The sequence below is a fragment of the Triticum dicoccoides genome, chromosome 5B (assembly GCF_002162155.2).
Source record: "Triticum dicoccoides isolate Atlit2015 ecotype Zavitan chromosome 5B, WEW_v2.0, whole genome shotgun sequence".
Taxonomy (NCBI): Eukaryota; Viridiplantae; Streptophyta; class Magnoliopsida; order Poales; family Poaceae; genus Triticum; species Triticum dicoccoides.
Window position 1 is genome coordinate 475,565,160 of NC_041389.1, and position 24,554 is coordinate 475,589,713.

Here is a 24,554-nt window from a genome sequence, read left to right on the forward strand (position 1 = left end):
TCTCTCGTTGCTAGTTGCTCCATAGATTAATCTTTGTGATGCGTAGAAAATTTTTATTTTCTGCAACGATCTCCAACAGTGGTATCAGAGCTAGGTCTATGCGTAGTTTCTATGCACGAGTAGAACACAATTTTGTTTTGGGCGTAGATTTTGTCAATTTACTTGCCACTACTAGTCTTATCTTGTTTCGGCAGCATCGTGGGATGAAGCGGCTCGGACCAACCTTACACGTACTCTTACGTGAGACAGGTTCCACCGACTGACATGCACTAGTTGCATAAGGTGGCTAGCGGGTGTCTGTCTCTCCCACCTTAGTTGGATCGGATTCAATGAAAAGGGACCTTATGAAGGGTAAATAGAAATTGGCATATCACGTTGTGGTTTTGGCGTAGGTAAGAAATGTTCTTGCTAGAACCCTATAGCAGCCACATAAAAACATGCAACAACAATTAGAGGACGTCTAACTTGTTTTTGCAGCATATGCCTTGTGATGTGATATGGCCAAAAAGGATGTGATGAATAAAATATATGTGATGTATGAGATTGATCATGTTCTTGTAATAGGAATCACGACTTGCATGTCGATGAGTATGACAACCGGCAGGAGCCATAAGAGTTGTCTTTATTTATTGTATGACCTGCGTATCATTGAATAGCGCCATGTAATTACTTTACTTCTTTGCTAAACCGTTAGCCATAGTAGTAGAAGTAATAGTTGGGGAGACAACTTCATGGAGACACAATGATGGAGATCATGATGATGGAGATCATGGTGTCATGTCGGTGACGATGATGATCATGGCGCCCCGAAGATGGAGATCAAAGGAGCAAAATGATATTGGCCATATCATGTCACTATTTGATTACATGTGATGTTTATCATGTTTTTGCATCTTATTTGCTTAGAACGACGGTAGTAAATAATATGATCCCTTATAACAATTTCAAGAAAGTGTTCCCCCTAACTGTGCACCGTTGTGAAAGTTTGTTGTTTCGAAGCACCACGTGATGATCGGGTGCGATAGATCCTAACATTCACATACAACGGGTGTAAGCCAGATTTACACATGCAAAACACTTAGGTTGACTTGACGAGCCTAGCATGTACATACATGGCCTCGGAACACAAGAGACCGAAAGTTCAAGCATGAGTCGTATAGAAGATACGATCAACATGGAGATGTTCACCGTGATGACTAGTCCATCTCACGTGATGATCGGACACGGCCTAGTTGACTCGGATCATGTATCACTTAGATGACTAGAGGGATGTCTATCTGAGTGGGAGTTCATTAAATAATTTGATTACATGAACTTAATTATCATGAACTTAGTCTAAAACTTTTTGCAAAATGTCTTGTAGATCAAATGGCCCACGCTCATGTCAACCTCAACTTCAACGCGTTCCTAGAGAAAGCCAAGCTAAAAGACGATGGTAGCAACTATACGGACTGGGTCTGGAACCTGAGGATCATCCTCATAGCTGCCAAGAAAGCATATGTCCTAGAAGCACCGCTAGGTGAAGCACCCGTCCCAGCGAACCAAGAAGTTATGAACGCTTGGCAGTCGCGTGTTGATGATTACTCCCTCGTTCAGTGCGGCATGCTTTACAGCTTAGAACCGGGGCTCCAAAAGCATTTCGATCAGCACGGAGCATATGAGATGTTCCAAGAGCTGAAAATGGTTTTCCAAGCTCATGCCCGGGTCGAGAGATGTGAAGTCTCCGACAAGTTCTACAGTTGTAAGATGGAGGAAAATAGTTCTGTCAGCGAGCACATACTCAAAATTTCTGGGTTGCACAACCGCTTGTCCCAGCTGGACATTAACCTCTCGGATGAGGTGGTCATTGACAGAATCCTTCAGTCGCTCCCACCTAGCTACAAGAGCTTTGTGATGAACTACAATATGCAGGGGATGGTGAAAACCATTCCTGAGGTATTTTCAATGCTGAAATCAGTGGAGGTAGAAATCAAAAAGGAACATCAAGTGTTGATGGTCAATAAAACCACCAGTTTCAAGAAAGGCAAGGGTAAGAAGAACTTCAAGAAGGACGGCAAGGGAGTTGTCGCGCCCGGTAAGCCAGTTGTCGGGAAGAAGCCAAAGCACGGACCAAAACCTGAGACTGAGTGCTTTTATTGCAAGGGGAATGATCACTGGAAGCGGAACTGCCCCAAGTACTTAGCGGATAAGAAGGCCGACAACACCAAAGGTATATGTGATATACATGTTATTGATGTGTACCTTACCAGTACTCGTAGTAGCTCCTGGGTATTTGATACCGGTGCGGTTGCTCATATTTGTAACTCAAAACAGGAGCTGCGGAATAAGCGGAGACTGGTGAAGGATGAGGTGACGATGCGCGTCAGAAATGGTTCCAAGGTTGATGTGATCGCCGTCGGCACGCTACCTCTACATTTACCTACGGGATTAGTTTTAAACCTTAATAATTGTTATTTAGTGCCAGCTTTGAGCATGAACATTGTATCTGGGTCTCGTTTAATTCGAGATGGCTACTCATTTAAATCCGAGAATAATGGTTGTTCTATTTATATGAGAGATATGTTTTATGGTCATGCCCCGCTGGTCAATGGTTTATTCTTAATGAATCTCGAACGTGATGTTACACATATTCATAGTGTGAATACCAAAAGATGTAAGATTGATAATGATAGTCCCACATATCTGTGGCACTGCCGCCTTGGTCACATTGGTGTCAAACGCATGAAGAAGCTCCATACAGATGGACTTTTGGAGTCTCTTGATTTCGAATCATTTGACACGTGCGAACCATGCCTCATGGGCAAAATGACCAAGACTCCGTTCTCCAGAACAATGGAGCAAGCAACCAACTTATTGGAAATTATACATACCGATGTGCGCGGTCCAATGAGCATTGAGGCTCGCGGTGGCTATCATTATGTTCTCACCCTCACTGATGACTTAAGTAGATATGGGTATGTCTACTTAACGAAACACAAGTCTGAGACCTTTGAAAAGTTCAAGGAATTTCAGAATGAGGTAGAGAATCAATGTGACAGAAAAATAAAGTTCTTACGATCAGATCATGGGGGAGAATATTTAAGTCACGAGTTTGGTACGCACTTAAGGAAATGTGGAATTGTTTCACAACTCACGCCGCCTGGAACACCTCAGCGTAACGGTGTGTCCGAACGTCGTAATCGCACTCTATTGGATATGGTGCGGTCTATGATGTCTCTTACCGATTTACCGCTATCATTTTGGGGATATGCTTTAGAGACAGCTACATTCACTTTAAGTAGGGCACCGTCTAAATCCATTGAGACGACACCGTATGAATTATGGTTTGGAAAGAAACCTAAGCTGTCGTTTCTAAAAGTTTGGGGATGCAATGCTTATGTCAAGAAACTTCAACCTGAAAAGCTCGAAGCCAAGTCGGAAAAATGCGTCTTCATAGGATACCCTAAGGAAACCATTGGGTATACCTTCTACCTCAGATCTGGAGGCAAGATTTTCGTTGCCAAGAACGGGTCCTTTCTGGAGAAAGAGTTTCTCTCGAAAGAAGTAAGTGGGAGGAAAGTGGAACTTGATGAAGTACTACCTCTTGAACCAGTAAGTAGCGTATCTCAGGAAGATGTTCCTGTGGTGCATGCACCGACTAGAGAGGAAATTAATGATGATGATCAAGGTACTTTGGATCAAGTTAATACTAAACTTCGTAGGTCCACAAGGACACGTTCCACACCAGAGTGGTATGGCAACCCTATCCTGGAAATCATGTTGTTAGACAACGGTGAACCTTTGAACTATGAAGAAGCGATGGCGGGCCCAGATTCCAACAAATGGCTTGAAGCCATGCAATCCGAGATAGGATCCATGTATGAAAACAAAGTATGGACTTTGACAGACTTGCCCGATGATCGGCGAGCGATAGAAAATAAATGGATCTTTAAGAAGAAAACGGACATGGATGGTAATGTCACCATCTATAAAGCTCGACTTGTCGCTAAGGGTTATCGGCAAGTTCAAGGAGTTGACTACGATGAGACTTTCTCTCCCGTAGAGAAGCTGAAGTCCATCCGAATAATGTTAGCAATTGCCGCATACTATGATTATGAGATATGGCAAATGGACGTCAAAACGGCATTCCTTAACGGCTATCTTAAGGAAGAGTTGTATATGATGCAGCCGGAAGGTTTTGTCGATCCTAAGAATGCTAACAAGGTATGCAAGCTCCAGGGATCCATTTATGGACTGGTGCAAGCATCTCGGAGTTGGAACATTCGCTTTGATGAGATGATCAAAGCGTTTGGGTTTATGCAGACTTATGGAGAAGCCTGCGTTTACAAGAAAGTAAGTGGGAGCTCTGTAGCATTTCTCATATTATATGTGGATGACATACTTTTGATGGGAAATGATATAGAACTTTTGGACAGCATAAAGGCCTACTTGAATAAGTGTTTTTCAATGAAGGACCTTGGAGAAGCTGCTTATATATTAGGCATCAAGATCTATAGAGATAGATCGAGACGCCTCATAGGTCTTTCACAAAGCACATACCTTGATAAGATATTGAAGAAGTTCAATATGGATCAGTCCAAGAAGGGGTTCTTTCCTGTGTTGCAAGGTGTGAAATTGAGCTCGGCTTAATCCCCGACCACAGCAGAAGATAAAGAAAAGATGAGTGTCATCCCCTATGCCTCGGCCATAGGGTCTATTATGTATGCCATGTTGTGTACCAGACCTGATGTAAACCTTGCCGTGAGTTTGGTATCTAGGCAACAAAGTAATCCCGGCATGGAACACTGTACAGCGGTCAAGAATATCCTGAAGCACCTAAAAAGGACTAAGAATATGTTTCTCATTTATGGAGGTGATGAAGAGCTCGTTGTAAAGGGTTACGTCGATGCTAGCTTCGACACAGATCTGGATGACTCCAAGTCACAAACCGGATACGTGTATATTTTGAATGGTGGGGCAGTAAGCTGGTGCAGCAGCAAGCAAAGCGTCGTGGCGGGATCTACATGTGAAGTGGAGTACATGACAGCCTTGGAGGCAGCGCATGAAGCAATCTAGATGAAGGAGTTCATCACCGACCTAGGAGTTCTTCCCAATGCGTCGGGGCCGATCACTCTCTTCTGTGACAACACTGGGGCTATTGCCCTTGCCAAGGAGCCCAGGTTTCACAAGAAGACAAGGCACATCAAGCGTCGCTTCAACTGCATTCGTGAAAATTTTCAAGATGGAGACATAGATATTTGCAAAGTGCATACGGATCTGAATGTCGCAGATCCGTTGACTAAACCTCTTCCGCAAGTAAAACATGATCAACACCAGAACTCTATGGGTGTTCGATTCATCATAGTGTAACTAGATTATTGACTCTAGTGCAAGTGGGAGACTGTTGAAAATATGCCCTAGAGGCAATAATAAAATGATTATTATTATATTTCCTTGTTCATGATAATTGTCTGTTGTTCATGCTATAATTATATTAACCGAAACCAGTGATACATGTGTGAATACATAGACCACAAGATGTCCCTAGTGAGCCTCTAGTTGACTAGCTCGTTGATCAACAGATGGTCATGGTTTCCTGACTATGGACATTGGATGTCATTGATAACGAGATCACATCATTAGGAGAATGATGTGATGGACAAGACCCAATCCTAAGCATAGCACAAGATCATGTAGTTCGTTTGCTAAAGCTTTTCTAATGTCAAGTATCAGTTCCTTAGACCATGAGATTGTGTAACTCCCGGATACCGTAGGAGTGCTTTGGGTGTACCAAACGTCGCAACGTAACTGGGTGACTATAAAGGTGCACTACAGGTATCTCCGAAAGTGTCTGTTGGGTTGGCATGAATCGAGACTGGAATTTGTCACTCCGTATGACGGAGAGGTATCTCTGGGCCCACTCGGTAATGCATCATCATAGTGAGCTCAATGTGACTAAGTGGTTAGCCACGGGATCATGCATTATGTAACGAGTAAAGTGACTTGCCGGTAACGAGATTGAACGAGGTATTGGGATACCGACGATCGAATCTCGGGCTAGTAAACGTACCGTTTGACAAAGGGAATTGTATGCGGGATTACTTGAATCCTCGACATCATGGTTCATCCGATGAGATCATCGTGGAACATGTGGGACCCAACATGGGTATCTAGATCCCGCTGTTGGTTATTGGCCGGAGAGCTGTCTCGGTCATGTCTGTGTGATTCCCGAACCCGTAGGGTCTACACACTTAAGGTTCGATGACGCTAGGGTTATTAGGAAGACTTGTATGTGATTACCGAATGTTGTTCGGAGTCCCGGATGAGATCTCGGACATCACGAGGAGTTCCGGAATGGTCCCGGGGTGAAGATTTATATATGGGAAGTTGTCATACGGTTGCCGGAAAAGTTCGGGGGCATACTAGTATTGTACCGGGGCCACCGGAAGGGTTCCGGGGGTCCACCGGGAGGGGCCACCTCTCCTGGAGGGCCTCGTGGGCCGTAGTGTGAAGGGAACCAGCCCTTGGAGGGCTGGGCGCACCCTCCCCCCCTTGGTCCCATGCACCTAGGGTTGGGGGGGGGAACCCTAAAGGGGGCGCCCCCTTTGCTTGGGGGGCAAGTCCCCCCCCCCTTACCCCCCCCTCTAGATCTCATCTAGAGGGGGTCGGCCCCCTTCCTCCTCCTCCTATAAATAGAGGGGCGAGGGGAGGGCTGCACAACACACCTAATGCGCAGCCCCTCCCCTCCCCAACACCTCTCCTCCTCCGTAAGAGCTTGGCGAAGCCCTGCCGGAGTACTGCCTCTCCATCATCACCACGCCGTCGTGCTGCTGTTGGAGCCCTCTTCCTCAACCTCTCCCTCCTCCTTGCTGGATCAAGGCGCAGGAGACGTCAGCGGGCTGCACGTGTGTTGAACGCGGAGGTGCCGTTGTTCGGCGCTAAGATCGGAGTCCACCGTGATCTGAATTGCTTCGAGTACGACTCCCTCATCCGCGTTCTTGTAACGCTTCCGTCTCGCGGTCTTCAAGGGTATGAAGATGCACTCCTCTCTCTCTCGTTGCTAGTTGCTCCATAGATTGATCTTGGTGATGCGTAGAAATTTTTCATTTTCTGCAACGATCTCCAACATTGCTCCTGGAGTTGCTCTAAGTCAGTATCTTGGTGCATTTGAACTACTCCTACCACCTTAATTAGGGCTTGGCTGGGTGAGTCGACTCAAAGAAATTGAGCTACTCAATTCTTCTAAGCCGTTGGATGTAAAGGAAACGGTAGATATCCTATCTTCTAAAAAGCATTGTTCACTGAAATCTCAGGATCGGTCCCTTTTCTTCCCTCTCTCGCAAGGAAACTAGCAAAAGTCAATCCTCCCATCGATCTCCATCGGCGAGCATGTGGTTTTGTCTCCCCTCGGCCTGCCTCTTCGGTGGCCGTTGGTGGGGAGGGGATTCCTGGTGCCTCGGCCCTTGCTAGTAGATAGGTAGGGTTTTAGTCCTCGCAGGGGCGGTGCTCAGACGTATGGCGGCACTTTTTCTTTGAGTCGGTCTTCCGGGTTTTGATCCTCCTCAAGTTTATCCGTCAGATGAAGCTCCGACATAGTTTCCTGTCAGCTCGTCAGGGCGGTGATTTTAGGGTTTCTTGTCGTTCGTACGGAATGGCAAGATTTGTTGTAAGGTTCTTCAAATCATGTTAAGGATTCAATGGCGAGGACTGTGGCTCCAGGGCGCTAGTCCTTAGGGGCACGTGCATGAAGACTTCGTAGCTGACATCGACAAGGTTAGGATGGCTCTGTATAGGTGCGACGACCGCGGCTGGTTCTGACGGCAACAATGATCGTTCGGTGGTTCATGAACCTAGAAGTAATTTTTATTATATTTGCGGTGCTTTGTACTTCCAGTGAATTTTTATAATAGATCTGATTCTTTTTTAAAAGAGCATTGTTCATTTTCTTCACCATGATCTTGATCTGAACCACCCACGACCGCCTGCCTCTGCCGCCCGCGACCAGTGGCGCTCCGGCTATCACCTCGCCTCCCTGCCCTCCCTCCACCGTCGTGCTTGCCGCCGCCCTCGGTTATCCATCTAACCTGGTAAACCCTGCATCCCTCGCACCTGAACTGTCGACCTTCGGATTCACCTCCACTGGTTGCCGACTATGGCTCATTCCTGGCGAAGGCCTTGCCGGCTTCCCCGAGCCTTGCTACCGCTCGCCCTTCGACAGCCTCGCTGCTGCTCACTGTCGCCTAACGTCCAGCAAAAAGTTGTTATGTGATTAAAGTTGTACCCTCAAAATAAATCCCCGTAAAGAAACCCCTTCGTGCACAACAACTGCATAATGAGACTCCTCTACCGTATGGTAAAACAACAAATTGGGTTACATAGTTGCAGGGGATATTAAATATAGAAAACACGGAAACAGCGATTCGGTGCCCGAGCGCAGATGCTCCCGAAATCGCTAGCGTCAATTCCTCGCTTCGGGTCCGAGAAAAACGTGCTAACACATGTGAAAGAAATCATGGAAACAGAGGACTACGCCGATATACAGGGCGGAACAGTTGTGCTACGGTGGGCCCAGACCGTATCGGTGGGACGACGAGGTCGGGTGGGCTTTCTGGTCCGTGGACCAGATCGTTAGGAATGAAAACGAGCCCTGGATCAGATAGGACGCATGCGTTAGGGAAGAGACGGGCGAAGCGGCGGCCCTGAACGAGCTGGTTCTTTCTGGAAACCCTCGTCATGCGGTCGATTAGCCCAACCCAGACTATCTCTTTCTTGAGCTTCCACTTTTAATGCTATTTCCGGCGGCGCCCATTGTACCCCCTGCGAGGAAGGAAAAAAATGGAAGATTCTGGCCTGGAGTTCCTTCTAGACGCCATTGACAGGTTAGTTGATGCAGATCCGACAATGTTCTTTCATATAATCTTAGATCTGCCATTTTTCCTGTGAAAGATAGTTGACGACGGGCAATGTTGTTGTCCGCTCCGCCGGCCGGCTTTCAGGTTTCCGTTGCGGCAGGAGTTCGCCGACAACCTAAGCACCCAAATTCGATTTCCCTTGCCTTGTTGCCGCGGAACAAGGAGGACCTGGGAGTCCCAGCGGGCTCAAATGCAAATTCTAGTTGTGGCCAACAGCTCGGTGGCGAGAGCCATGGCGGATAGCGCGGAGACGTTCGTCGGCGGAAAGATGCTTCTCCGACAAGCTCTGCCCAGTCAACTGACAGAGTGAACCTTGGACAAAAAGGTGAGAATCAGCGCCCTGCCTTTTTGCCTTTCTGTGCTTGATACGAGTGCAGGAATGGTAGGAAAAAGAGTTCAGTCCTAACGATTAGCGCAAATATAAATTGAAATATCTGTTCCTGAAGCATTTGCATCTGAATCTTATTTGAACAGAAAAGTAAGCAGTACAGTAGAAGTGGTCACTTTTGGGTCCGGTCTGGTGGCGCACTGCCCAGCCTTAGTCTGTATTTTCCAATTTGTACAAGCTCAATTCAGTACACCGTATATTATTAAGCTAATGCATGATCTTTGGGGACGTGGTCACATTTGACACTACATTAGTACATACAGGACAAACCTGTATGATATGCAATTTGGGTTGTTTGTGGGTGTTAACACTTAAAAGTCATTTCCAAAGCATAAATCCTTGTTGGTGTTCTGCTGTGAGATGAACAGGTAGAGAGCTTTGACTGGGTTTTTGCTGAGTTTTTGCGAATAATGGGAGGACCTGCCCCTAAGACTGTCCTGACTGGTGAGCCATTTCTTTCTTGTAAAGATTTCTAGCCATGTACACATTTAACAAAAAGAAACAAACTAGTATTCTGGAAGAACTGATGGCTGGGTGTTCTTATGGCAGACCAAAACAGAGCCATGGAGGTGGCAATCAACAAAGTTTATCCGGATACTGTGCATAGGTGGTGCAAATGACATGTGCTGAAAAAGGTGAAGGAGACATTGGGTCCTGTATACACGAAGAAGGTGAGTTCCAGGCTGAGTATTACAAGGTTGTCAATCACATGTTAACTGAAGATGAATTTGAGAAGGCGTGGGCTATGCTATTGGATAAGTATGATTTGCGGAAGCACCCGTACATTACCCAGATATACGAAATCAGGAAGAAATGGGGAAAACCATATTTCAAGGGGGTTTTCTGTGCCAAGATGACGAGCACACAACGCAGCAAGAGCGCAAATAACATGCTGAAGACATACATGCCAGCCCAACGCATGTATTTGTTAAGCAGTATATGAGGGTTGGAATTTGATCGGGAGCGTGAGAGAGCTACGAGGAGAAGAGGACAATGATTGTAAGTCAATTTTTGAATTGTTGGTGCATAATTTCTTTATGAACTGTACTGATGTCATGTATACTAGTTTTATAGTTAGGTAATTAACATTTCATGAGAACGGCTAACACCAAAACATTTCAGGGTCGGGCGGTTCGGAGTTTGGTTAGCTACCGATTGAAGGAACATCTTACAATGTTACCTGAGGTGGAGAAGATGGAGAAGTATATTAGAACACACAACAATGCGTCAAGAAGAGAGAAGTGGAGCAGGGTTGAGTACTCACAGTCAATAATGACCGGTCTGAGTTTACATGCGAGTGTGGACAATTCGAGCACACTGGAATGTTGTGCAGCCATGCTTTGCGGGTAAGACCTTGTTCACTAGTACGATACATGCATAGTAAGATGTTTTCCTACATGAAAAGAAGCTGCTAGATCCGACTCGTACCCCTAGGAAGATACTTGATTGATCACAAAATTCTGCTGGGACAGGTCATGGACGTACTTCTTCTGGGGGAGATCCCGGTGAAGCATATTGTGAATTGCTGGACCAGGGAGGTACATGCTCCTCCTGGACCTGGTTCAACATCAGATGGATAGTTCAGTGAAATTGTCATTCACATGCAGACACTCGACACTTACCTGAAAGCTATGCAGACCGTGTGGACAGGCAACGCGAGTGCCAAAGCATTTGAACACACGATGAGCGCACCATTGGCGGCGGAGAGGGATGGTTTAGGTTTTGAAGACCATAATGAGAGACTCAAACAGGGTAGATTGGTTTACTATGTTGGTGCTGATAATGGTAACCAAGATAACTCTGGAATGCCCTTCAAGGTCTAGCGCCTCCTGATAAGCAATGTGGGGTCGGCAGGCCAACAAATGGCAGCGAAAAGGCGGCTTACGAGGGTCTGAGCAAGCGGAGAAGATTCTATAGCATATGTCGGTGAGAGGGACATAAGCACACTACCTCCGGGGCTGCCCGGACAGAGACGATGCTCCGAGGAAACCATGGAAGCCTGGCAAATGCAAAAACTGCGGCATGGAAGGAAACCGCCGGACGACATGCACAATGCCGCTTGGAGTTGCAGAAATATGAAATGTACTATTCAAAATGTTGGTTATCGAGGATTTTCTAGTGTGTTTAAGTAAGCATTTGCTCCACGCTTGTTCCTCTTGTGGTTAGAGACATGACAGTTTCCCCTGCAAAAAAAAAAGAGACATGACAGTTGTATAACAAAAACAGAATTCATTGGCCACACATGATATTCATTATTTTCTGATAGGCAAATGCATTGTCTAGAGGAAACGCTTAGAGGTTGACTGGTTAAGGGTGCTACCCTTCAGTACAAACGGCCCCTGTCAGGGGATGATAATAATTAATACAAACTAGAGTATGTGGAGGAATTTTTTTTTCTTGCAAGCTAATTGGACGAAGCAAAGTAAATTGCCAGAACAAAAGAACAAGAACATTCGGGCCTGGCTTGGCATCGGTGTATTTTTATACACCTGTATTTATTTTAAAGGTGTATAATATCCCCCTCAAAAAAAGTGTATAATATCGGTCGCACTTAATTGATTTTTGCATGGAAAAGAAAACGATGGATCGAGCTCCGTACATATTACAATGGTATACGGCACGGTGAAACACCAATCCAATGAGGGCCCCGCAAAAAAAAAACAATCCAATGAGGGCCTAAGCATGCTGCTAAGTGCTAACAGAACAGCTATGTTGCTAGTGCTTGGGACGGCTCAGACCAGCACCGAAACATAGCTGAGCCGTTCGTGGAGTACCTGATCCACGCCCTGCCGTGACATTTAATGCATCACGTGTCTGCGCTATTTTATTTGATATACGCTTCAGAAATACAATGATGTGCACGGATTCAGATGTGAACGTCCGGCTTTGATTTCAGGAGCATCTGAGCCCAGGCTCAAAAACGAATATCCGTAGAAAACACTTGCATTAGACAGCACAGAAAGGAACACAAAATTAAGTAAAGTAGTGAAAAATATGACCCTGTTCAGTCAGGGTTTGGACGCGCATGGACACAATACCATCAAGCGGCCACTGTAAACTCCAACCTATTCGGGCGACTTTGAAAGTGAATGTCTGCAGAGTGTTCACGTCTCACATTTGAATTTTGAATACGGTTCAGAGCCTATAGCAGTACTGTTAATTACCGTTATGTCAAATGGTAATCCTTCTGATCTACTCCCTCCGTCCCATAATATAAGAACGTTTTTGAAGTGTCAAAAACGTTCTTATATTATGGGACGGAGGGAGTAGATTAAATGGTGAAACTGAATACAGCAGGAATATCAATCAACAAACATTCAAACTGAGGCTACAGGAATAAGAGTAAGAAATGACAATTGGCAACCAACAGAATGATGTCTCCGTACTGTTTCCAAGTTGCAATCCTACAACTATCTAGATTAATTGTGAAACTCAACATGTCAATCAAAAAGACTTCTGCTTCTTCCACTTGTAAGCAGCTGCCAATATCTTCAGGCCTGATGCCAGCGTGGCTTCACCAGGGAAGATATAATCAACGTACTCCTCGTACGCAACATTGGAGCCATCATCTGTGGGCAGTGGTCTCTTCCTCTTCACTTTCCTTGGCGCCTTCTTCTGCACTAGGGCGACATCACCAAGATCACCAAAACCCAACTCTTTTTTGAGCCATTCTTCCAGGAGCATTGCTCTTTCTTCCTTTAGCTCTGCAGCATTGGTCCTGAAATAGTCGAATGCCCTTTCAAAGACAGCTCGACACATCCGGACCCGCTCGATCTGCTGTTCCTGGTAACCAGCATCATTCTTATTCACCTCACTTCCATTGTCTTCTGCCAAGCCAGCTGAGGCCTCGAATTCGGCGTAGCTGATCCATACCTTCAGATGCTTTGTTCTATCAAGCAGTCTCTCGTAGAGTTCCCTTGCCCTACCAAACTCACCTTCATCAATTTCAAACTGCAAGTACTCCTTCCAAAGAACCTCAGGCGTATCAAGGGATGGCTGTGCGATACCAAGCTCATATACTGATCGAGCGCGGTCAGCCTCGCGAAGGCTCTTTTCGAGCTCAGCATACTTCCTCCAGGCATAACAGTTTGCTGGAGACCATTCAATATACTTCTCATATAGAGTTCTACAGCGGTCGAAATTGCCGAGGTGAAGCTCGATCTCAATGTACTCCTTGAATAATTTCCCCTTGGGCACCATACCTATTGCATTGCCAAGAATCCTCCGTGCAGCCTTCATGTTCTTCTGTCTTATCTCAAACTGCGCAGCCATCAGCCACAACTTCGCAAATGTAACCTTCTTGTGCGGAATGAGTTTCAGACACGCCCTATAGACCTCCCGGGTCCTCTCCATGTCCTGTGCATCAAGTTCCTCATACAGAGCATAGTTCATCCAAAGGTATATGTACCTCTGCCAGTACCGCTTCTCTTGTGCAGGGGGAACATTTGCGATAGCCCTCTCGTACACATCCCTTATCCTGTCCTTATTACCAGCGCTCTCCTCCAGCCTGATGTAATCAAACCATGAGTCGTAATTGAGTGGGTTATTCCTCACCTCATCTTCATATTGGAACCTCTGCTTGCCCACAATGGCATCGTCAATCCCCTCACGGTCACCAAATCGTTTCTCAAATGCCAGGAACTTCCTGTAAAGGTCCTCAGCCTTGCCCTTGGGCACTCTGTCAAGTGCATACTTGTATATCGCACGAGCCCGCTCCACCTCCCGGCGTTGTTCCTCGAACTCGGCAAACACTACAAACAGAACCTCCGCGTCTTCATCATCCACAAGCTGTTCCGATGCACGCTCATACACGCGCCGCGCCCGCTCTACTCCTCCATGTTTCATCTCGAACTTGGCATATCGGACGAACGTGTCGGGCCGTGGGTGCTCACCGACAAACCTCTCATAGATCGCCCTTGCGCGGTCAACCTCCCCATACCGCAGCTCGAACTTGATGTACGAGTTCCAGGCAGCAATGTCGGGACGCCATGCCATCCAGCGCTCGAAGAGCTGGCGAGCATTGGCGACGGCACCAAGCAGCTCCTCCATGTGGATGTACTTGTGCCACAGCTGGTCGACGCGGGGGAGGAGCGAGACGGCACGGTCCCAGACGTTCCTCGCGTGGCTGACGCACCGGCTGCGCATCTCGAACTCGGCGTACTTGAGCCAGAGCGCGTGGTCGCGGCGGGCGGCGTCCAGGTCCAGGGCGCGCTCGTAGACGGAGCGAGCCCGGGCGAGGTCCCCCTGCCCCTCCTCCCACCGAGCATACTTGACCCACGCCGGGACGCCGCCGCGAGTGACGAGGCCTTCGAATCTCTTGCGCTCGCCGAGCCGGTAGTCCGCGAGCTCGTCGGCGTCGGTTATCCTCTGCTTGGGCGGGCGGATCTCGGGCTCCTGCCGCTCCCGGGCCTCCCGGAGGATCTGCTCGGCGGTGATCTGGACCCCCGCTGGCGCCTTGTTCTTCACCCGCGTCGCGCGGGGGAGCCTGACCTCCGTGTCGCGGTTCGTGAGGAAGCCGAGGCTCGCTTGGTCCGCGCCGCCGCCTCTGCGGGTGGTGAGCGCCATGACCGGTCGCTGGTGTTTGTGCTAGGGTTAGGGTGTCGGGAGGAGAGGGATAATAGGGGGCCGGTGGAAGGAGGCCGCGCGAGGGGCGGGGCAGATCGGTCGAGCACACGAGCGTCTCGTGGAGTCGTGGCGCTCGATCGAGTCCCGTAGTACCGCCGTTCAAGTTCTTTTTCGGGAAGAACTTTTGCGCGTAAAATAGGAGAAAAGGGTCCGAAACAAACATGAACACGGTTTGGGACTCGGGGGTTGGGACAACCCGGCGCTGCAAACTCAACCCCTGACAGACCCGTCAAAAAAAACTCAACCCTGACAGCGCGTCCTCCTTACGTTCTACTCGTAAAATATTGAAGTTTTAGGTTTGTCACTAGCAAGAGAGCCCATGCGTTGTAACGAGAGAGAAAACATAACGCACACTCTTAACCCAACAACCATCACCCAAGATCATAATAGGTCCATCTCCTTTATTTTTGTGAGGCATCATATTTGTGTTAGAGTACACTGTATATACGCCGTACATGTGAGTGCGTGTGATCGTGGGACACGATCAGTGTGTAGTGGCGCACGATCGCCTCGGCTGTGGCCTTCTGTAATCTGTATATTAACCCCAGCCGATGAGCTAATGAATGTGCGTTGAGTCTCATTGCTTCTCCCTCAAACATGGTATCAGATACCCCTGACCCGATCAATCCCTTTGCTCCGGTCCTCGATCCCTCTTCCGCTGCCATGGGCGATGCTCCTCCTCCTCCTGCACCTGACGGCCCTGCCGCTCCCGTCGCCCCTGTCCCACCTCCTCCTGCGATCCTGCCTGCCGTGCTGGTTGCCGCTTCGCCGCCAACCGTCGTCGTGCCGCCAGTCACTACTCTCCCCTCGCCGGTCTTGCAGACGATCGACATCCGCCGGCACGTGCCTGTCACTCTGGATCTCCTCGTCGGCAACTACGCGCAGTGGCGCCGCCACTTTGACACGGTCATTGGCATGTTCGGGCTACGCGACCACGTCGACGCCGACGCCGTCCAGCGCCCCGACGATCCCGAGTGGGTGATGGCTGACCATGCCGTCCTTCACTGGCTCAACACCACCGTCGCGCCGGACCTCCTCGACGCCGTGATGCAGAACGAAGACACGACGCTCACCGTGTGGGCGGCCATCGACGGCATCTTCCGCGACAATCAACTTGCCCGCGCCGTCTACGTCGACGCCGAGTACCACGCCGTCGTGCAAGGCGACATGACCATCATGCATTACTGCAAGAAGCTCAAGTCGTACACCGACCAGCTGCGTGATCTCGGCCAGCCCGTGGACGACACTCAGCCACTCTTCCATCTCCTCTGCGGGCTCGGGCGCCAGTACCACGGGGCCATCCCGCACCTCACGGCGCGGACCCTGCTTCCCTCGTTTCTTCAGGCGCGCTCCTTCCTCCTGCTTGAGGAACTTCGTGCCGAACAGAGTGCGCGCCAGCAGGGGACGCACGCCCTGGTCGCCGGGCGCGGCGCGGGCGTTCCTCCTCTGCCCCCACCTGCCTCGCCACCGACGCCGTCCCCGCCCTCCTCCGACACCGGCACCTCGCGTGGACGTGGCCGCCAGCGCCGCCGCGGTCGTGGTGGTGGAGGCGGCTCTCCCTCGGCCCCGTCTGGCGTCCCACGCCCGGGCGGTCTTCCTGCTCCTGCTCCAGGAGCCAACTCCTGGACTGGGCTCGTACAAGCCTGGCCCATGCCGTGGCGTGCTTCGGGGGCTGGCGTGCTCGGCCCCCGCCCCGGCACTCCACACCAGCAGGCGATGTTCGCCGCTCCCCATGCTCCAGCCGCGAGCGCGTACAACTACGGCTACGGCTCCGCTCCGCCACCTCCAGGCTATGCCGCGCCGCCTCCGTATGGCGCCCCTGGTGGACCGGTCGCGCCGTACCAGCCCCTGGGCATGGCCTCGCTGCAGGCCACCCTTCACAGCGCCACTGCCGGGCCGTCTTCCTCTGGCGGCTCCTCAGACTGGTATATGGATTCCGGCGCCGCGTCTCACATGACCAACTCCCCTGGTAATCTCCACACTATTTATCCTTCCAGTTCTCACTCTCACATTATCGTCGGCAGTGGTGAGCACCTGCCCATCACGCACACGGGTGTAGGCTCTCTCATCACCGGCCTTCTCCTCTCCAACTGCGCAATGTGCAACTTGCTCCATCTCTTATCAAAAATCTTATGTCTGTTCGTCAGTTATGTCGCGATAACCCTGTTACAGTTGAATTTGACTTGCTTGTCTTCTCTGTTAAGGACCTTCGAACTAAGGCGGCGATTCTCCGATGTGACTCCCCCGGTGATTTGTATCCTGTCGCAGCTTCTTCCCCGGTGCACTCCCCGTTCGCTGGCGTTGCTGCTGTCGATCTACTTCATCAGCGCCTTGGGCACCCTGGTTCTGCTTCAGTTCAGCATGTTGCTAGTCAGCTTCAGTTTAGTTTCAGCAAGTCTGCGTTACATCTGTGTGATGCCTGTCGCGTAGGGAAACACACTCGTTTACCTTTTCATCAGTCCAATAGTTGTACATACTTTCCCTTCCAATTGTTACATCTTGATGTATGGACCTCGCCCGTTGTTAGCATCTCGGTTTATTAGTTCTACTTGGTAATTCTCGATGATTACATCCATTTTGTGTGGACTTTCCCACTGAAACACAAGTCTGACGTGCCTCTCATCTTGTGTGCCTTCTTTGCATATGTGCGCACTCAGTTTCAACTACCCATTTTTTCTCTTCAGACTAACAACGGGCGTGAATTTGACAACGCTTCTTCCCGTGATTTCTTCGCAACGCATGGCGCTGTCCTTCGTCTCTCCTGTCCTTACACCAGTCGGCAAAACGGTAAAGCAGAACGCATTCTCCGTACCCTGAATGATAGTGTGCGCACTCTCCTTCTGCACGCCTCCATGCCACCTCGCTTCTGGGCTGAAGCCCTCAACACTGCTACCTTTATGCTCAACAGACGACCCTGTCACACCAGCACACCGCGCACACCTCATGAATTGCTGCTCGGCGTCGCTCCTGACTACGGCCATCTCCGCGTGTTTGGGTGCCTTTGCTACCCCAATACCACTTCCACCGCACGTCACAAGCTTGACTGTCGCTCCACTGCGTGTGTGTTCCTGGGTTATCCCCCTGATCACCGTGGGTATCGGTGTTTTGATCCTGTCTTGCGGCGCATGCTCACTTGTCGTCATGTGTATTTCCATGAAGACATCTTCCCCTTCGCCACTACACCACCCACCACTCCACCTGCAGCTGCCCCTGTACCACCTGCGGCTGCCCCTGTTTTGCAGGTTCTCCATCGCCCTGCTGTCCCTGCTGCGCCCGGCCCGGTCGCCGCGCGCGAATCGCCGCTTTTAACAGGGGCCGCTGGATCTTCGGTGGACCGCTCGGATCTGTCAGACTCGCGCGCGCGCTCGGTGCGTTCGAACGAGACCGTCCGATCTCCATCGCACGGCTCTACTTCATCGTCTGCCTCACCCTCGACTGTCTGCAGTTCTGATTCAGAAACTGCACCGCGCGCTCCTTCTGACGACTCGGCTGCGTCGACCTCGCCTCCGACTACGCTACCGCCGTCTCCTCCGCGTCAAATGGTCACGCGAGGGCAGGCCGGCATCTTTCGGCCCAACCCTCGCTACTACGACGCCTCCACCGCCTCGCCGAGCACTGCGATCTCGCCGCTCCCCAGCTCCGTCCGCATCGCCGTCCGTGATCCTAACTGGCTCGCGGCCATGCGGGAGGAATTTGCGGCCCTCGTCAGCAACCGTACCTGGGAGCTCGTGCCTCAGCCTCCCCGGGCGAACCTCATCACCGGCAAATGGGTCTTCCGCCACAAAACTCGTGCCGATGGCTCGCTTGAGCATTATAAAGCTCGGTGGGTGGTCAGAGGCTTTCATCAACGCGCCGACGTCGACTACGGTGAAACTTTCTCCCCGGTGGTCAAGCCTGCCACCATTCGCACTGTGCTCACCATCGTTGCCTCGCGCCGGTGGCCTGTCCACCAGCTCGACGTGAAGAACGCATTTCTCCACGGCACGCTCGACGAGGAGGTTTATTGTGTGCAACCAGCTGGCTTCGTCGACCCCGCCAAGCCCGATCATGTCTGTCGGCTCACAAAATTGCTCTACGGCCTCAAGCAGGCCCAGAGAGCCTGGTTCTTGCGCTTCGCCGGATTCTTGCGGGCGATCGGCTTCACTGCCACGCGCTCGGACTCGTCACTATTCACCTACGTATCCAGCAATGACGCGGCCTTCTTGCTCCTTTATGTCGATGACATAATCCTCACTGCGTCCACGCCGGCTCTTCTTCACCGCATCTTCGCTCGGCTCGCCGCGGAATTTGCAATGAAGGATCTGGGTCCACTCCACTTCTTCCTTGGCATCCGTGTGATGCGCTGTGCCGCCGGCTTCTTCCTTTGTCAGGAACAGTATGCTGAGGACATCCTTGAGCGTGCTGGCATGGACTCCTGCAAGTCTTTGCCGACACCCATCGACACCAAGGGCAAGCTGCCCTAGACTGACGGGCCGCGCGTCGCTGACCCCTCCGCGTACCGCAGCCTCGCCGGCGCTCTTCAGTATCTGACGATCACGCGCCCAGAGCTTGCCTACGCAGTGCAGAAGATCTGCCTCCACATGCACGATCCACGGGAGTGCCACCAGAACTTGATCAAACGAGTCCTGCGCTACGTGCGTGGCTCGTTGTCGCTCGGGCTTCATCTTCCTGCTTCGTCTACGCTGGAACTCCGCGCCTACACCGACGCTGACTGGGCTGGGTGCCCTAACACCCGGCGCTCCACCTCCGGCTTCTGCGTCTATCTTGGCGACGCCCTTGTTTCCTGGTCATCCAAACGCCAGGCGACGGTGTCCCGTTCCAGCGCGGAAGCTGAGTACAGAGGGGTGGCCAACACCGTCGCTGAATGCGTGTGGCTTCGTCAGCTGCTTGGCGAGCTTCTCCTTCCTCTCCGAGCAGCGACGATCATCTATTGCGACAATGTTTCAGCTGTGTACCTGTCGGCGAACCCAGTTCATCATCGGCGCACGAAACATGTGGAGCTTGACATCCACTTTGTCCGGGAGCGCGTCGCGCTGGGTGAGTTTTGCGTCATCCACGTCCCCACCACACAGCAGCTGGCTGATATCATGACGAAAGGGTTGGCCTCGGACATTTTCCTCCAGTTCAGGTCCAGCCTTTGCGTCGCCTCCACCGACGTCACGACTGCGGGGGGGGGGGTGTTAGAGTACACTGCATATACGCCGTACTACACCTGTATTCAGTCAATCTCTGTACATGTGAGTGCGTGTGATCGTGGGACACGATCAGTGTGTAGTGGCGCACGATCGCCTCGGCTGTGGCCTTCTGTAATCTGTATATTAACCCCAGCCGATGAGCTAATGAATGTGCGTTGAGTCTCATTGCTTCTCCCTCAAACAGTTGCCGCTTATCCTTCTTCTCACCCTTGCCGGCTATGGCCTCGGTGTTCACAAAAAAATGTGTTTGAATATGTTTAATCCTAAGGCGTCTCTCTCCCTCTCCCTCCCTCCCTCTCTCTCTTCCTCTCTCGCTTTCTCTCACTCTCGAGATGAGAAATCTATTGTTTTCCCCTGCAACATTTTTCAGAGGTATGCATGTATAGTTAAGATGTTTTCTTTTCCCTATATTGTTATAGTGGGGTGTTTATTTGCAATCCGGGTCGCCGCCAGTACGAAAGGAAAATGGTTACGCTATAAATTATAAGTTTGCTCCCAAAATGAGATTTAAAAATATTTAACAGGTAAAATTAACATCATATTTAGATTTCACATATTTTTCTAATAAAATTTCATATATAATGTGTTAAAATCGAAGTTACGGTTTAAAAGATATGGATAATTTAGAAAATCATTTATTTGACGTAAATATATTCTAAAATAATATTTAAAAATACTTAACATGTGAAAATAATCTCATATTCATATTCTACATTTTTTTAAACAAATTTCATATATAACATGTTCAAATCGGAGTTAGAAAAATGTAAAATAACAGTTCAGGTGTGACTTAAATCAGGACTGCGGGTTGATTTCAACAAAACAGAGGGACTTTTGTGTAAACCATGAAAAAACGATTTGTTTTAACTTAAAACAGAACTGCGGGTTGAATTCTCTGAAATAGAGGAACTTTTCGGAAAGATGCCATAACGGACGAAAGAAACCCAATTTGCTTTATTATTAGGTAAAGATAAGTCAAACCTCTTTAAGTTTGACCATGTATACATCATATATATAGTCTGAAAAGTTCAAAAAATATATAGCAGTATGAAAATATATTTTGTGAATAATCTAATGAAACTAATTTGGTGTTATAAATATTGGTATATGTTTTGATAGACCTGATAGGACTTAATTAAGTTTGACTTAGAACATGTCACATCCCAATTTTTAAAAATTTAGGCTATACACATAGAAACATTACATTCCTCTATTTCAGTGCATATTTGGAGTTTTGAAAATCAAAATGACCATTTCTTAAACCTAAAACCATTTGGAATTTAATTGCTGGGCATATGGTTTTTTTTATGCATATAAAAACCTTTTAAAATTTTGCACAAGGGCAAAATATTTTCCTAAGATATATATTTACCCTAGTTTATGTGAATAGTTTGTGTTCAAAGACTTTGAAATGGTTTGAATTTGGGTTAATTCAAACCATACTTAAATCATGGGTCACAAAGAAAAACAAAAATACAGAGAAAAAAAACACAGGCGCAACCACGCCAACCCAACTAACGTGCCCAACCGCGAGCGCGTGAGCATTTAGACATAAAAAACAAACCAGTACGCGTGATCTAATCGCAACCATCTACGAGAGATCCAACGGTAGTCGCACCCATGCACACCTTTCTCACTTACAGGCGGCCCCCACTTGTCAACTTAGTCAACCTCCCACGAGAAGCCATGTTCTCCCAACCACTAGTCCATGTTCTCCCACCCCATTAAGGTTTGAGGTCATGCCCTTGACTGTCCGAGCTCCATGCCGCCCACATCGCCTATTCTTTTTCTCATATTTTCCACCTATCAAATACTTCAGCACTCTTTATTGAAACAACAGAAAGGAAACAAACTAGTTCTTCATCTACCTTATTTGCATGGGTTGCCTCCCATGAAGCGCTTTGTTTTTGGTTAGTAAGCTCGATTGTAGTGACGGTTACTTCTCCTTTGGTGTGATAATCTCAAGCCCATAGCTCTTGATATTTACCATGATACCCTCCTACATACATCTTCATCTTTTTTTTCTGGGGTAGTGTCTAACAGGTGGATTCTACATCCGAAGGTCAAATCTCGCATTTCTTTCAAAAACATTGATGATAGCTATTATAGGTCTCAGAAATGGCATACCAAATATAATGGGAGCAATGGGATCCTCAAACATATCAATGACAACAAGACCAATCATAACCGGACAATCATTAATTTAAATGACTACTCCATGTTTAATCCCTATCATTAATTTCTAAAAGGTTCCCAGATTTTATTTGGAGTGGTTTTCCCTTTTTTTCAGCGCCAGTTTTGTATGTTTTTTCTTTTTCATTTTTGTCAAATTCATGAACATTTTCACAAATTTGTTAACTTTTATTGACTTTGATTTTTTCAAAAATATTCATGTTTTGAATCCTCTCAAATTTTTGAGCCTTTTTTTGAAATTTTGTTAACTTTTTTGAAAAATGACTTAAACTTTTTCCATTATTCTAAACTTGTTTGAAATTCATGAAATTTTATAAAATTCGTGTTTTGTTGAAATGTCTTTAACTTTTTAAGATTTGTTGAACTTTGTATTTCATTCTTGTGAACCATTTTTCTTTCTCCAAAAAAGTAAACTCTTCGTGCTCAACTGGTCGTCGTTCGACGGTCGCTGGTCCATGAGTCAACCGATATAGCTAAAATGCAGCTGGGCCGACCTATATATAAGCTTAGCTCAGCTGGCGCCAAAGGCGTTGTATATGAGCTCTCGCGACGCGCTGTGTATTGCTCGAGCCATACACAGCAATGAAGGATTTGGAGCGCTTAAGAGGAATTTCCTAAGGGATGCTCATTGCGACGGACTGTTGTGGTTTTGCACAAGGAATTCAGCGAACAAGGAGCAGGGTCGGCCCATTTAGCAGCGACCACTGAGCTGTGCGTGCATTTTACAGAATCTAGCTTCGGGAAAAGATTCTTGTCCGATTTTGGGAACCTTCTAGAAGGTTCCCGAACCAGGTTTTCCAGCTCTTTAGTTGATTCTTTTTCTCTTTGTAATATTAATTTTTTGTGTGTTCCTGTTCTTTTCCTCGTTCCTTTTTATTTGTAAATTTATTTTTCTATTCAAATAAGGTTCGGGAACTTCGAATGTTTATTACAAAAAAAATTAATGTTTCTTTTCAGAAGTCGCCTAGAATTTAAAAAATGACCCCATTTCCATTTTTTTTAATAAATTCAAAAAATATTCGATTTTTCTAAATCTTCATTATTTTTTAAAAAGGTTCCTAATTTTATAATTTTGTTCGTAAATTCAAAAATTATTTGCATTTTAAAACATGTTCGCATTCTAAATTCAGTAATTCTTCAATTTGTTCAAATTTCTTCTTAATTTTGGATTTTTTTTTCATGTTTCCAAAAAATGGTTGAAACTTTCAAAAACATTCATGTGTTGAATTTCAAAAAATGTCTCTATTTTTAAATAAAATAACAAATTCGTAAATTGCAAGGTTATAACAACCGTGATATAGTATCACTTATCCGCCTGCCACAGCCTATGCGAATGGTCAATTATTTGATGCAAAAGTGAACATAAAGGGGACCTTCCCGCTCCCGGATCCTATTTCGGGCCCTCAGCTCCACTTACAGAAGTTTTAGCTAACCGGGGCACACCCCCGCTCAGTATTAGGCTTGGCCCATTTACTATTTTTCCGGCAACAGCTTGCGTGCGATGTTTGCTCATTCGCCGGGGCAGTCCTTTTTCTGGTTTTTCAATTCGGCTCTTTTTTTCTTATTCTTATTCCTTTTTCCTTTTTCAAATTTTGTGAACATTTTTAGCCCCTGATCTTTTTTCAAATCCGTGAACTTTTTTCAAGAGCATTAACTTTTAACTCTAGACCTTTTTCAAATTTGTGAATTCTTTTCCAAACTTCATGAATTTTGTTTCAAATATGTGATATTTTTTCCAAATGCATGATTTTTTTTTCATATTTTATGAAATTTAGCTCTCTTTTTTATAAATTCCTAAACTTGTATGCATTGTTTTCTTTCCGATTCATGAACTTTGAGCTCTTTCTATTGAAAATTTGTGAAATTTCATGAACTTTTTAAATCCATGAACTTTTTTCTAACTCATGAACTTTTCTCAAATTAGTGAACTTTTCAATTTCATGAACGTTTTACAAAATTTTGTGAACTTTTCAAATCCATGAACATTTTTCAAACTCAAGTTTTTTTCTCAAATTGGTGTACTTTTCTCAATTTCATGAACTTTTTTGAATTTGGGAACCTCTTAGAATGGATGAACATTTTTTTGCACGATCATGAACATTTTTTAAAATATGTAAATTTCAAATTATGTTCATACTTTTTTTAAGTTACATTTTCCAAAATGTTTTTAAAAATAGTAAACAGTACAATAAGTAGTGCAATAAATAGCACGGCTACATTTTATCTAAAATTACTCGCGATGCAATCTGTCGCTAGTGCTAA

General features: G+C 47.4%; 1 protein-coding gene and 1 long non-coding RNA gene across 3 annotated transcripts; one reads left to right on the top strand and one right to left on the bottom strand.

Annotated features, from left to right (window-relative positions):
• Nucleotides 1-8,641: 8,641 nt before the first annotated feature.
• LOC119310947 lies at nucleotides 8,642-11,550 on the top strand. 2 transcript variants are annotated; one of them, XR_005150815.1, is made up of 7 exons: nucleotides 8,642-8,858; nucleotides 8,976-9,216; nucleotides 9,648-9,723; nucleotides 9,829-9,950; nucleotides 10,073-10,278; nucleotides 10,402-10,625; nucleotides 10,752-11,550. It is a non-coding gene; the product is annotated as an uncharacterized LOC119310947 (long non-coding RNA). The 2 variants fall into 2 exon arrangements; XR_005150814.1 differs by having other exon boundaries at nucleotides 9,829-10,278.
• A 1,014-nt stretch (nucleotides 11,551-12,564) lies between these two features.
• LOC119310946 (crooked neck-like protein 1) lies at nucleotides 12,565-14,984 on the bottom strand. The gene has a single exon (XM_037586566.1). The coding sequence runs from the start codon at nucleotides 14,842-14,844 to the stop codon at nucleotides 12,724-12,726; it is 2,121 nt and encodes a 706-aa protein (XP_037442463.1). The 5' UTR covers nucleotides 14,845-14,984; the 3' UTR covers nucleotides 12,565-12,723.
• Nucleotides 14,985-24,554: the final 9,570 nt, after the last annotated feature.

Excerpts from the sequence above, each read along its gene's own strand:
- LOC119310946 (XM_037586566.1), bottom strand. The coding sequence starts at position 14,844 with ATGGCGCTCACCACCCGCAGAGGCGGCGGCGCGGACCAAGCGAGCCTC.